Raw genomic sequence first — 14,738 nt, forward strand, 5'->3', positions numbered from 1 at the left:
CTTACCCACCCACCTATGCCCTAATGACCCAATTTCCTTATCTTGACCCTCGTAGGGATCCCACATGGGTATCCCATTTATTCTTAAAGTCTGTCACGCTGTCTGCCTCACAATTACTGCACACTACGCTTCTAGAACTAACGCCAGCTCAATGCTAGCGCATGCGCAGCAATGTAGCGCACGCTATTCCGTGCGTTAAAGCCCTAGCACACCTTCGTAAAAGGAGCCCTAAATGTCTGAGGTTTAAGTAGAGCAAACTTCCTTCAAAATGCTGAGTAACAATATTCTAATCATATGCATCTGATGTGATGCACCTGCGTGTGATTTGAACCACTTTAAATGGGAGGATATGTGGGGGTGTCCTAATTTATTCCTCAGCTAGAATACACATTTTTGTGGCTATCTTTTGTTTCATGAGTAAGTCAAGGGAAATTTTGTTGTTTACCTGCAATTACATCACTTTCTTTTCCAGAGATAAATAAAAAATAGATTTGATATCGATAAGTGAATATTTCTTTTTTTTTTTTTAATATCTTTATTCCTTTATACATTATACAAACAAGTGTACAATAAATCAAGTCATACTATACATTCTTCACTTGAAACTTTACAATCATCTTATACCATAAATTACCTCCCCTCCCTCCCTTTCCAAATATTTTTGTAACTACTCATCCTAATGTCATAAAACCCACCCATCCACCCTATACATACTAAATGGGGATAAATTCATTTATTTATTACAGTGGTGCCTCACACAACGAACTTAATTCGTTCCAGGAGCAAGTTTGTTATGCGAAAAGTTCGTTATGTGAAACGCGTTTTCCCATAACAATACATGTTAAAAAAAATAATTCGTTCTGCAGCATAAAATATGCTAAGATGACATAAAAAAAGATAAATTTGTCAAAATGGTGAAAATGGTGGTCTTGCTGAGGCCAAACTCTTTGACGAGGTCACACTGTTTTACCCCACATTCACTCCTTCTAATTATTTCCCGTTTCATTTCAACAGAAATCACCTTCCTGCTTCATGATATATAAAAAATATTGAGTTTATCTTAAAAGGACGACTGTATACAGTGAGAGAGGGCAGTTAAGTGCAGTGCCTGCGCGGAAGGATGCAATACATCGGCAGCTCGGGCGACTTCGTTGTGTGAAACGAAGTTCGTTGTGTGAAACGAAGTTCGTTGTGTGAATCAAGACATGAAGTTCGTTGTGTGCAGCGTTCGCTGTGCGAGGCGTTCGTTGTGTGAGGCACCACTGTATAGTAATCAATTAATGGTCCCCACACATCTTTAAATTTCTTATAATATCCTCTCTTAATCGCCAATGTTTTTTCCATTTCATACACATGACACACCGAACTCCACCAGAAACAGTAATTCAACCCCCTGTAGTCTTTCCAATTGTATGTTATTTGTTGGATGGCAACTCCTGTTAAAATCATTAACAGCTTATTATTATTCGAGGAGATTTGACTTTTGGCCCTCATAGACATCCCAAACAAAACTGTGTCATATGACAGGGCCACATGATTCTCTAACATACAATTTATTTGTCCCCAGATCAATTTCCAAAAATTATTAATAAGAGGACAATAAAATAATAAATGATCTAGGGTTCCAGCCTCAAGATGACAATGCCAACATCTATTAGACTTAGAGCAATCCAATTTTTGTAAACGAACAGGGGTCCAGAGTGCTCTATGCAACAGGAAAAACCATGTTTGCCTCATAGACGCAGACAATGTACATCTTATCCTCCAAGACCAAATACGTGGCCATTGAGATGCATTAATTTTATGCTTAATCTCAATGCTCCAAATATCTCTAAGTACAGTCCTTGGTTTTTTATTTAAATAGCCAGATAATGTTTTATACCACTGCGCGGCCTGGTGACCCAGAAAATCTGCCTGGAAGCATAAGAATTCTAGAGTAAAATGAGTATTTAAAGACTTCCATTCAGGGAACCCTGCCTGAATGGCCTGCTTCAATTGCAACCATTTATAACTTTGTTTTTTATCAAGACCAAATTTATGTTGCAATTGTGAAAACTCCAGCAGCTTACCATCATTAATAACATCATTTAAAGTACGTATTCCTGCCTCAATCCAATCCTTCCAGACAATCATAAAACCGCCTATTCGTATCTTGGAGTTCAGCCAAATGTTTTGACAAGTAGATTTTTGAATAGTAATAGGAGTTAAGTTGTTAACATATTTTAATGTTGTCCATATGTCCATTAATATCCTATTGGTTTTCCTTATTCTAGGCATTTTAATACTAAGCAGATGACGAAGCCTGATAGGAGACATGAGCTGCCACTCCAACCATAACCAATCTGGAAGCTTCTCCATGAGTTCTGGGAGGACCCAATACATACCTTGGCGCAAGATATAGGATTGATGAAACCTATAAAAATTTGGAAAATTTACCCCTCCCTCCTCAATTGGTTTTTGTAAAGTCACTAGAGCAATTCTTACAGTTTTACCCAGCCAAATAAATTTACTAAGAATATTGTTTAATTTTTTAGATAAGTGAATATTTCTTAAGAAAGAATTGAATATTTCATGGGGTGTCCTAATTTTTTCACATGACTGTAATTCAATCACCATCATAAGAATATTATAAAGATTATTGTAGTGTTAAGATCCTTCTCATCATGAAATATACACCAACTTTGTCAGTAAATCTTAAATAATATACATGTGACTATCAAAATGAAATTGTTTCTAATTTATTGCTACATAATAAAAAATATATTCAGTTGGCATTTTGGGGAGTGCAAACAATTAATTCAAATATTTTTTGCTTTAGAGTCCTTTTAGTATCTTTCTTTGAAGTTTGGAAGTTCAGTCTGTAAGAAAAAAATTAAGAGTTTTCAATATTAGTATATAATTTAGGCATATATTTTAAAACCCACAAGCAAGTATACATCAGCTATAACCACACATATGTATAGATATGATATAATTTTATAAGAGGCCTTTTCTGTACAGAAAAGGTTTATAGAATTATCTTCTTAGTGCCTTAAACTACAAGTTTAGAATACAGAGAATTATTTATATGTGAGGTAAGAGGCCAATCAAATTTTGATTTCAATTTTGGTTCTGAAATCAGCTCAGAATCCATATACAGTGCTGTTTTGATCTCTGCTGAAAAGCCTAGTATGCTTTTAGCTTAAACTTAAACTTTGTACTGTGTCCAGTAGCTCCCCCACCTTCCACGAACAGATTGTTTATGGTCTAGCAAGGAAATCAAGGCAAGAGTCACCCTCATTCCAGCCCACGCTAGCTCTGCTGTCAAAATGGTTGCTGTGACCTTCACTGGTACTTTCACACGACTATAGGGCAGAAGCAAGTGAGACTCGTGTGTAAGGTAGGCTTGAGTGGGGGGTGGTCTACAGGTGGGTGAAGGCAGGCACTTTGGAGGAGGGGGATCTGGTTTTGGTTGGAACTGAGGAATGAATTTTGGTTGCAAATTAGGATTTGGCTAAAACTATTACACCCCATTTCACAAGGTCTCCACTATTACTTACCTTATGTAGGAATTTTGTTTGGCTGTATTTTTCCTAAAGTGGAGCGAGGTCTTGTAGGGACTTCTCGGACTGAGGGAGCTTTTCCTCCTTGGGGGAAGCCTTCTGGTCTATTTTCATAACAATATTCTGACAGAACTAGTGAGGCTATAGTTAAGGGAAATTCTTTTTTTTATTAGCTATCTTTGTTTAGTAGCTTCAATAATGATGCTCAGAACAATTATCAAGGGTCAGCTTTCCAGACTATATACACTACTTCATAAAAAAAAGTCTTCATACCCTGGTACATTTTTCATATTCTGCATTCTAAAAAACACGATTCAAAATGCATTAAAACAGGAATATATTTCACTCTATCTATGCAACATTATCCATACATTCAAAATGAAATAACAATGGTAGAAAGGCTTAAAATTAATTATGGATTTCAGGTGATGATAACATAAGATGGAAGCAAAGCTCTGGTGCTCTGCAAATACAGGTGAGATTAGCATATTAGCTCAGCAAAATGCCAATAATGCAGAGCTAACTAGCGAATCTGGAGTAGTATCAGAGGTAATGGCCCAGAAAAAAGCCATAGACTCAAGTTTCGTTTGTTGGTGTCTAGATGCAGAAGACTAGAAAAAAATGTTTGTTGAATTCAAGAAAGAGTGGGACAAGCATGTGAGATTTCTTAAGAAGAGGAGGAGATAGTCAATGCTAGGGATGGGCAGATTGGATGAGCCATCTGTCAAAAATAAGGGGTATTGAGGCAGATGGCTGCCACGATAGCAATTCTGGTGCCTAAAACAGCCTGTGGAGAAAAGAAATGCAAACTAAAATATGCAGGGAATGGGTTTTGGGAGATGAAGGACACGATTCCTCACCTCAGAAACCTTTAAAAAGGTTTTTAAGGAATCCCCCCTCTCCAATTTTCCCCATAGGCTGCAATAGCCTTACTCTCTGTGTCATGCTTCTGTGCTGGAGCTACATAGGGAAACCTCTGATCAAAGGGGAGATTTATTCCTCAGATAAGTCTGGAGTCCAACAGATGGCTTGTCCATATGCCATCCAGTTTCCAATATATACCCCTGCTGGGGCTACAGAATGTCATGGAGGGACGATTAACCACCACGGGAACCGCTCAGTCTGTGCTTAAGCCCACTGTGAACAAAACCTGAGGCAAGCCACTCAAGCCTATTGCAGACAAATCTGGGGCGAGAATGCTCCCAACTGTATGGACCGTGAGGTCTGAGAACTACTGATGCAGACTGGCCACATAGAAATCATATGAGGCATGTGCCTGTGGGAGACTTATCTTCTCACAGCTAGAGATGCCCAGGGGTGACTAGGATCTTCTGCAGCCACACTTCTCATCGAATGTGCTTGAAGATCGGTAGCTGCAATGAAGTTACTTGGAAATATTTTTAAAACCCAAGCACAGTACTGGGTAAAGCTTTGGATTCTTGCCCAGAAATAGCTAAGAAGAAAAAATTTTTTTAAAAAAAAATTTAAATTGAATCAGGTTGGGCAGACTGGATGGACCATTCGGGTCTTTATCTGCCATCATCTACTATGTTACTATAAAACAAATAGGAGGAAATATTTTTTCACTCAACAAATAGTTAAGCTCTAGAACTTGTTGCTGGAAGATGTGGTAACAGCAGTTAGCACATCTTAGTATTAGCTTCAATTTTAAGTCACCTTTATGTTTTTTTTAGCACAGGTACTAGTACTTTAATTTTACAACTGGATCTTAGCAGTGCATTCGACTTGGTCGATCATGAAACCAATTTTAAACTAAAATTGATTACAGAAAAGACAAAAATCTTTTTAGCAAGTCCAAATGACAAAATAACTAAGACATCGCTTCACCTGAATGGTCATGACTATCCAATTTTAAAATCTATAAAAATATTGGGAGTCACCTTAGACACCCATTTAACTTTGGTAGAGCACACAAATTTGGTGGTGAAAAAATGCTTTTTTATATTATGGAAGTTAAAGACTATCAAAAATTATTTTGATTTCTTAGCTTTTAGACTGTTGGTGCAGGCATTGGTATTATCCATATTGGACTACCGTAATATTGTCTACTTGGGTGCACCGAAGAAAGTTGTGAAAAAATTAAGAATTGTGCAGAATACGGCTGTTTGTCTGATATTCAGACTAAAGAAAAGTGATCATATCAGTCCTTATTACCGATTACTGCACTGGTTGCCAGTGGAGGCACGAGTAATGTTTAAATTCTCATGCCTTTGTTTCATTTTGTGTTATATGCGGATAACCAGGAACTGCAACCTATTTGCTTACCCGAAGATTTTAAGCTGTAAATTCAGGTCTTATTTAGATAGGATGCTTGCTTTCCAAACAAGCAAACAACAGTGCTGGTTGGGTAACTATATCAGCGGAGCCATGTTGTCCTATAGCGCTTTTAGAAAAGAAATCAAGACAATGTTATTTGATAAATTCATCTCTTAATCTGTGCTTTTATCTTTATTTTTAAACATAACTAATCTTATCCTATCAATTTTAAACTTTTTATGTCTTTTTATTCAACAAGCTGTATTCATTTTTTACTATTTTGTATTTCACTGATTGTCCAGTTTTTCTCTTTTGTGGAAACCACCTAGAATTATTTTGATTAAGGCGGTATAGAAAAATAAAGTTGTTATGTTATATTATCTGGGTTTAAAAAAGGTTTGAACAAATTCCTTTTCTACTATTGAGACAGACATGGGGAAAGTCACTGCTTGCTCTAGGATTGGTAGCATGGAATGTTGCTACTATTTGGGTTTGTGATCTGAACTGGCCACTGTTGGAAACAGGATACTGGGCTATAGACCATTGTCTGACCCATTATGGCTATTCTTATGTTCTAAGTCATGGCAGCCATTTTTCAGAGGCAGCTACTTTGGATAAAAGCAAGTAGACATCATTCCTTCCTGTTCCCCCACTAGGTATCCAGTGGGGAGGGGAATTTGGAATGGACTTGACATTTGTTCGAGGGTGCTTAGGGAGGGGGATTGGAATGTTGGGAGGCAGGGGTTTGGGACCTGGCTAAATTCTCTTATGCCAGTGGTCTCCCAACACACAGCCCAAGCAGTCCTCCTTTGTGGCCCTCAACACTCCCTGCAGTTGGCACGTTCCAACTTTTGGCTCCGTTCATACCCCTGCCTTAGCTCTCTGAACTTTCCTCAAGTACTGCCATGCCAAAGGCATGCCACTTCTTTCACTGCTCAAGGCCTCTCTCTAGCAACGTCCTTCTCTGACAGAGCTTTAGGCCCCTCTCTGGTGGTGGCCATCTTGGATTTTTATCAATCTTTTCTTCAAAGTTTTATTTCTGCCTCAAAACCCCTCAATTTGCCTAAAATCATTTGGGATGGACTCCCCATCCCCTAATGGTAGTTGTGGTGGCCTTTCTCCACCAGCGGTAGTGCTGCCCAATTCACCAATTCAAATCAATTCACCAATTCACTTTGGTGAATCAATTTGAATTGATTTTGTTTCCTTAAAAAATCAGACTCACCAATGCAGTGATTCCAGAGTTTCCTCCGAGTCTCCTAAAGCAGCAGCAGTGCTGTTAATAAATGCTAATAAATAATGAAAATGGAACTAAGGTGATATCTTTTCATTGAACTAATTTTAATACATTTTTGATTGATGTTGGCAGACCAAACCCTCCCTTTCTCATGTCAGAACAAGGTACCATAACTGCTGTATTCTGTCCTGACCTGAGGAAAGAAGTTTTGGCTTGTAAAAGCTAATTGAAAAATGTATTTAGTCCAATGAAATGGTATCATATTACCCAAAATTTGTTTTATCTGTGTTTGTTACCTATTGTGTAATGATTGTAATATATCAGTTTTTGAAATTTATTTCTGCTATCTTTATAGTTTACACAGTATTGGGAAACATGCATCACTTTTTCTCTTTCTCCAATGTTACATTGTGGCTTCTTGGGAGAGTACTGGAAAATAGGCTGGAGAATATGTGGGGGCAGTAGAGGACAGTATCAGGGAGGGGACTGGAGAACATGGGGAGAGGGGCTATAGAAGAGAACATTAGGGAAGAGGCTAGAAAGCATGTAAATTCATTTAAGCAGGGATTACCGGTATCTCCTTTGTGACTCTCTACAGTACTACATAGTGCATACGCCTTGTGCATACTCTAGAAATAATAGTAGTAGTGCTGTAGAGGAAAGCATCAGGGAGGTGTTGTAGATCAGTGTTCTTCAACCTTTTTACACCTATGGACTGGCGGAAATAAAATAATTATTTCGTGGACTGGCAAACTACTAAGACTGAAATTTTTTTTAAAAACCATCGCCGCCCCGTCCCCGCGAGCTCGGTCTCACAAACCATCTGATCCCATCCGCACAAGCCTCAAATAGTTATGATTTTATATTGAACATATTTTATTAAAGTATAAAAAGAAACAATATTCTATACAATTGTCATTTTATAAATACAAATAATACAGGGTAAAGATCAACAAAACCCCTGTCTCCCCTCCCCTTCACATATATCCCCTCTACTATCAAGAAAACTGAATAAGCCAAATTATTACAGAATGCTACACAAATATCATGTAACAGAATACCACAGTCACACATGACAGGAATGGTGTTAGGGGAGTGGAACTAGGGCAACTGCCCCCTGGTCAGAGAGAGCCCTAAGCCAGCTGGAAGCTAAAGAAGCATTGCCTGGGCTTTGCACTCCCCAGTTATGTCTAGCAAGATACATATTTCAAATCTGATATATTTGAATCACAAGATAGAAATAATTTTTTTTTTCTACCTTTTGTTGTCTCTGGTTTCTGCTTTCATTGCCTTTTCACTCTCTTCCATCCAGCGTCTGCCCTAAGAACATAAGAACATAAGAATTGCCACTGCTGGGTCAGACCAGTGGTCCATCATGCCCAGCAGTCCGCTCACGCGGCGGCCCTCTGGTCTAAGACCAGCACCCTAACTGAGACTAGCCCTACCAGCGCATGTTCATGTTCAGCAGAAACTTGTCTAACTTTGTCTTGAATCCTTGAAAGGTGTTTTCCCCTATAACAGCCTCTGGAAGAGCATTCCAGCTTTCTACCACTCTCTGGGTTAAGAAGAACTTCCTTACGTTTGTACGGAATCTATCCCCTTTCAACTTTAGAGAGTGCCCTCTCTTTCTCCCTACCTTGGAGAGGGTGAATAATGTCTTTCTTTACTAAGTCTATTCCCTTCAGTATCTTGAATGTTTCGATCATGTCCCCTCTTAATCTCCTCTGTTCGAGGGAGAAGAGGCCCGGTTTCTCTAATCTTTCGCTGTACGGCAGCTCCTCCAACCCCTTAACCATCTTAGTCGCTCTTCTCTGGACCCTTTCAAGTAGTACCGTGTCCTTCTTCATGTACACTGACCAGTGCTGGACGCAGTACTCCAGGTGAGGGCGTACCATGGCCCGGTACAGCAGCATGATAACCTTCTCTGTCTCTTCAGTCCAGCATCTGCCCCTTCCATTCACTGTCTGTCTTTCCATGCCATCTCTCATCCTGCCCTCCTCCCCCCCAATTTGGTCTGGCATCCATCATCTTCCTTCTGTTCCCCTCATGGTCTGGAATCTCTGTCTTCCCTCCCCCCTGTGGTTTTTAGCATCTCTCTCTTCTCATTTCCTCCACTCAAATCTGATATCGTTCTCTGCTCTCTCTTCCCTTTTCTTCTCTGGTCTTCCTTCTCTATTTTCTGCCTCCATCTAAATTAAATTCTTTCTTACTATTTAGTCCTGTTTACCTCTTTTCACTGTGTCTACCCACAGCTTGTCACCCCTTTCCCTCACTCCTCTATTATCTTACTATTTTCTTCCCCCTTTATTTATATCCTCCTTCCATCCAGTATGTGTTCTTTCCCCACTTCCATTCAGCATCTGTTCTCCCCTCTCAATTGACATCCATCTGCCTTCTGCTCTCTCTCCCTTCTTCTCACTTCCATCATCTGTCCCCTTCTCTCTCTCATCTCCTCCATTCCATCATCTGCCCCTTCTCTCTCTCCCCCCCAACTTCCATCATCTACCCCCCTTCCCCTCACCTTTGCGGGTCACTTTCTTTCCCCTGAGGGTGGCTCATGTCAGAGGGGAAGCTTTGGCCAAGCAGAACCGCTTGCAAGGAACAGTGGAACTTACTTTATGTCGATGTTGGGGCCCGTTGCTATTTGAAGAAAAAAAAAAAAAGGTGGAAAAAAGGGACCTGCAAAGGTGAGAGGAAGGGAAACCTCCAGGACAGCTGCTCTTTGCCCTCCTTCAGTGGCCCAAGAGTCTTTAGGCAAGTGGCAGCTCTGTGTGCTTTTAACTTCGGCACAGAGCTGCCCCTAAGCAGTAGTTTAGCGTGGTTTCATGAGGCAGCCTCGGGGCCTTTTTGAGTTAATTAGATATGGAGTGGTATAACTGAATTAAATACAGTAAAACCTTGGTTTGCGAGCATAATTCGTTTCGAAAGAATGCTTGTAATCCAAAGCACTCGTATATCAAAGCGAATTTCCCCATAGAAAATAATGGAAACTCAAGACGATTTGTTTCACAATCCAAAAACTTTAATACAAAGTAGGGTACTCTGCGTACTTGTATTGCAAGACCTTGCTTGTTTTGAACAGTCACTACACTGCAGTCAAATTGGGTGTGATGCTTGTATTACGTTCATCTGCGCTCAGCGATGCGACACGCATATATTGTGCGTACTTGACGTGACGCACGTATACGTGCTTGTAGTGCAAAACTATGCTCGTTTATCGAGTTAAAATTTAATAAAATATTTTGCTCCTCTTGCAAACCACTCGCACACCATGTTACTCGCTATCCACGGTTTGACTGTAGTGTAGTAGATGGAATTCCTATTAAAGGCTGAGAAAGGAGAGGTTTTTTATGTGACAATCTAGGTGTTTGACTTTTATTACATTTTAAATAGAGTTAGAATTGGTTGATTAATCTTGTTGTATTAGCTGCTTTAAGAGGGAGAGAGAGGAAAACCTCCTTTCAGAACACGGCATTAAGGAATGCAGATGCTTCAGTGTGCTTTGTGTAGTTTAATATTGTGGTTACCATTATATACTGTTAATAAGATTATATTGCATGTATTCTGTACTTTTCCTCGTTCCCTTTTTATAATAAGTAACAACTGGAAGTCCTGCCTTTACATACAATATTATAACTGTACAAAATACTGATTCTTTTATTTTCACGGTATCTGAAAGGATATTAGCACTGACAGGCAGGTAAAAGGTCTCTGCCTCTGTATGGATCTCAATCTGATGCTCTACCTTTCTAATTCTTTCAGAACTTTCAGAAACTTTCATAGGATACAACTCCACTTCCAAGATAGTCTTCAATCCTGATGCCAACTACAGAAGGAAAATCAATAAGTGAGGGATCATCTTATATGTTTGTTATTCTTTCCAATCCAATAGTTGTAGGAAAAATTATATACAAGAAGTTTGTTTGTCCCTCTGTTTGGAGTGGGGGAGGGGGGGATGGGGGGCCCTCTCTGGGTTGGCATGCTTTTCCCTTTCTTTCGGCATTGGACTTCTGTTGCCCTGCCTTTTCCATCCCGCTGACAAACTGACCGAACAGCTGCCCGCTGACTCCTCTGTGCTTTCTGCCGCAGTCCGAGCCCATAAAGAAATAGGAAGTCGTGTCAATGGGAGCAGAGCGTGGAGAAAGGAACGCATGGAGGAGGCTGCAGACAGTGCTTTGGTCAGTTTGTCAGCAGGATGGGGAAGACAGGGTGGCATCGGACTGACACCAAAAGAAGGGGAAAGGCAAGGCATGCCGGCCGAGGAAGCCCTCTGGACCAGCTAGCTTCTTTTTTTTTAGTAGAACGGGGGAGGGAGTTAAAGAAGTTCCAGACTATGGGTGAGGGAGGTGACATGAAGGGGAAGAACTTGTGAAGCCCAGAAAAAGGAAATTTAGAAAGATGGTGGGCAAAGGTCTGAAGGAATACAAGAGAAAAGGAGAGAAGTTGGACGTGGGGTTGTGTGGAGGGAGGGAGAAAGAACCACTTGAAGGGAAGACAGTTGGGAAGAGAAAGTGAGAGATGGTGGACCTGAGGGAGGGAAAGATATAGAGGATGGGAGAGTAGGGTAGTTGGAAAGAGAAAGGAGGGAGATGGTGAACCTGTGAGGAAAGGAGAGAGATAGGGGGTATTTGGGAAGAGAAAGGGAGAGAAGTTGGGCATTGGGATGGAAGGGAGGGAGGGAGAAAGAAATATTAGGTTTGGGAGAGGAAGGGAGGGAGGGATGCAGCATCTTTTATTCTTTCTATCTTATTCAGCTCAAGAGGGAAGAAGAACAGAAAAGAGAGGGAGAAATGTTGAACAATGGGGGGGGGGGGTGAGAGAGAGAGAGAAGAGAAGAGATGGACCCATAGGAGAGCAGGAAGAAGAGAGGTGGGATAAGAAGATGCTAGGGGATGAGGAGAAAGGGACGGGGATATAGCCTGACAAGATGGAGAGAGGGAAGGGGATTCTGGAAATGATGGAGCCATGTGGAAGAGATCAAAAGGGTGATGACAAGAAGATGAATGAGACAACAGTGAGAGAGAAGTGAGTACAGTGGTAGAAATATGGTAATGGGGAGTAGGAAGAAGAAAATAGGAGGCTGGGAATGAAGTGAGACGGGAAATGGGAGAGCCAAAGCATGAAAAATGGAGAAGGAAAGTTGGTAGGTAGTTGAAAAGTAAAATAGAAGGGTGAAATTTGAGTGGATATAGAGGCAGAAAAGAAAAAAGGGTGAGAAGAGCTAATAAGGAAAGATCAATATATCAAGTACAGGTACAGAGGGAATGAAACAGGACAAGAGAGAGGAGAAATGGCATATGGACAGTAACCACTAGAAAGAGAATTATCAGAAGACATAAGAAAGCAGAAGTGACAAATGGACCAACAAGACGGAAAAATAAAATATCCAGACAACAAAGGTAGAAAAAGCACAGTTACTTACCGTAACAGGTGTTATTCAGGAACAGAAGGCAGATATTCTCAAGTATGGGTGACGTCACCTATGGAGCCCCAGTACGGACCACTTTAAAAGTGCATCGCCACTCTATGACTTTAGAAAGTTTGCGAGTAACTTTCCAACATAGGGCGCGCGGTCCCTCAGTTAAGATAAGCCAGCTAAGAAGCCAACCTGGGGAGGTGGATGGGTGGTGAGAATATCTGCCTGCTGTCCCTGGATAACACCTGTTACGGTAAGTAACTGTGCATTATCCCAGAACAAGCAGACAGCATATTCTTACGTATGGGTGACCTCTAAGCTAACAGAAATGGGATGGTGGGAGTGTTGGCCTTTAGGAAAATAAATTTTGTAATACAGATTGACCGAAGTGCCCATCCCGTCTGGATAGATTCCAGACAGTAGTGAGAAGTGAATGTATGAACGGAGGACCAGGTGGCAGCTTTACAGATTTCCTCAATGAGAGTAGATCTGAGGAAAGCAACAGAAGCAGCCATAGCTCTAATTTTGTGGGCTGTAACACGACTCTCCAGTGCCAGTCCAGTCTGAGCATAACAGAATGAGATACAGGCAGCCAGCCAGTTGGAAATCTTTCTCTTGGAAACATGATGCCCCAACTTTTGGGGAAATGTTCAATGTGGCTTTGTCCGGTCAATGTAATAGGCCAAAGCCTGTTTATAGTCCAGAGTATCTAAAGCAGTTTCTCTGGCATGAGAATGAGGCTTAGGAAAAAACACTGGTAGAACAATTGACTGATTAAGATGAAATTCAGTGACAACTGTTAGAAGAAACTTTGGATATGTTCATAGAACCACATTGTCATGATGAAAAACTGTGAAGGGTGGATCTGCTACCAAGGTTTGCAATTCACTGACCCTCCTGGCAGAGGTGAGAGCAATAAGGAAGACAACTTTCCAGGTGAGAAACTTGAGATGAGCTGTGGCTATTGGTTCAAATGGTGGCTTCATCAAACTGGAAAGTCCACATTAAAGTGAGGCTTGAGAGGTGGTTTAACATTGTATGAATCTGGAGACTAAAGGATGAGCAGTAAGAGGTTTTCCCTCGATAGGCGTGTGGAAAGCTGTAATAACTCTGAGATGGACTGTGACAGATGTAGATTTGAGGCCAGAATCAGATAGATGAAGCAGATAATTCAATACCAAAACCACTGATAAGGAAGTTGGATCGTGATGATGAAGGAGACACCGGGAAGAGAACTTAGTCCACTTTTGTTGATAATATTGCTGAGTGGCTGCTTTCCTGGATACATTAAGAATTTGTCTAACAGGCTAAGAAAGATGTAAGTTAGATGGATTCAGCCCGAGAGAAACCAAGCTGTCAGGTGTAGTGATTGCAGGTTGGGATGCAAAAGAGATTCCTGATTCTGAGTAAGCAGAGTAGGAAATAATAATAATAATAATAACTTTATTTTTGTATACCGCAATAACACAAACAGTTCAGAGCGGTTCACAATGCAAGAGACTGTACATACACAGCGAAGATACAATGTAAGGGAATGCAGTTGAGAGCAGCTTACAATGCAGGGGACTGTATATATTCAGCATGGGTGTTTATATAGCGAAGATACAATGCAGATTTACAATGCAAGAGCCTGTACATATACAGCGGAGATATTTATACAGTGAAAATACAGTGCGAGAGGCTTATAGAACGGATACGATGAGCGAGACTGTACAATGCGGTTGAAGTTGATTACTATGCAAAGATAGTTACATATATAGCAAGGATACTGAGTGGTGAATGACAAGAAGAATGCAACTAGTATCAGTTATGAGAGGGTGCCGAGGGGTAGGGGTAGGTAGGGGGAAGGCAGTAATGGATTGAGGGGGAGGAAGGGGAGGTCGGGGGAAGGAGAGGTGATAGAGTTTGGTTATTTGGGGGGAGAGGTTCAAGAAATTTATCATAGAGGTAAGATTTGAGAGATTTCCTGAAGGATGGATAAGATGGGGCAGATGAGATGAGGGTGGTCAGGCAACCTGTCCATCTGCCAGCTTGGAATGAGAGAGTTCTATTAAGGAATCTTTTGTAGGTGCATCCTTTTGGGGATGGGTAAGCAAACAGATAGGCATTGCGCGTTCGATTGGTGCCTGGGAACGCAAAGTGGTGAGACAGATATATCGGGGACAAGCCAGTTAAGGTTTTGAAGCAGAGGCAGGCGAATTTGAAGATGACTCTCGCTTTTATTAGCAACCAGTGAAGTTTTCTGTAGTAAGGGTTGATATGGTCT

General features: G+C 40.8%; 1 protein-coding gene across 2 annotated transcripts in view; it reads right to left on the reverse strand.

The window, feature by feature from the left end:
• Positions 1-2,508: 2,508 nt before the first annotated feature.
• SPAG17 (sperm associated antigen 17) overlaps positions 2,509-14,738 on the reverse strand; it is a 742,651-nt gene continuing 730,421 nt past the window's right edge. The window contains exons 47-49 of one of the 2 annotated variants that reach the window (XM_033941512.1): positions 10,741-10,882; positions 3,540-3,677; positions 2,509-2,858 (exon numbers count right to left, since the gene is read on the reverse strand). In XM_033941512.1, coding sequence (XP_033797403.1) covers positions 3,541-3,677; positions 10,741-10,882 — 279 coding nt within the window. In that variant the 3' untranslated portion in view covers positions 2,509-2,858; position 3,540. The remainder of the gene's footprint in view (positions 2,859-3,539; positions 3,678-10,740; positions 10,883-14,738) is intronic. The other variant, XM_033941513.1, reaches the window with a different exon arrangement.

This window comes from Geotrypetes seraphini, chromosome 4 (assembly GCF_902459505.1).
Source record: "Geotrypetes seraphini chromosome 4, aGeoSer1.1, whole genome shotgun sequence".
Classification (NCBI taxonomy): domain Eukaryota; kingdom Metazoa; phylum Chordata; class Amphibia; order Gymnophiona; family Dermophiidae; genus Geotrypetes; species Geotrypetes seraphini.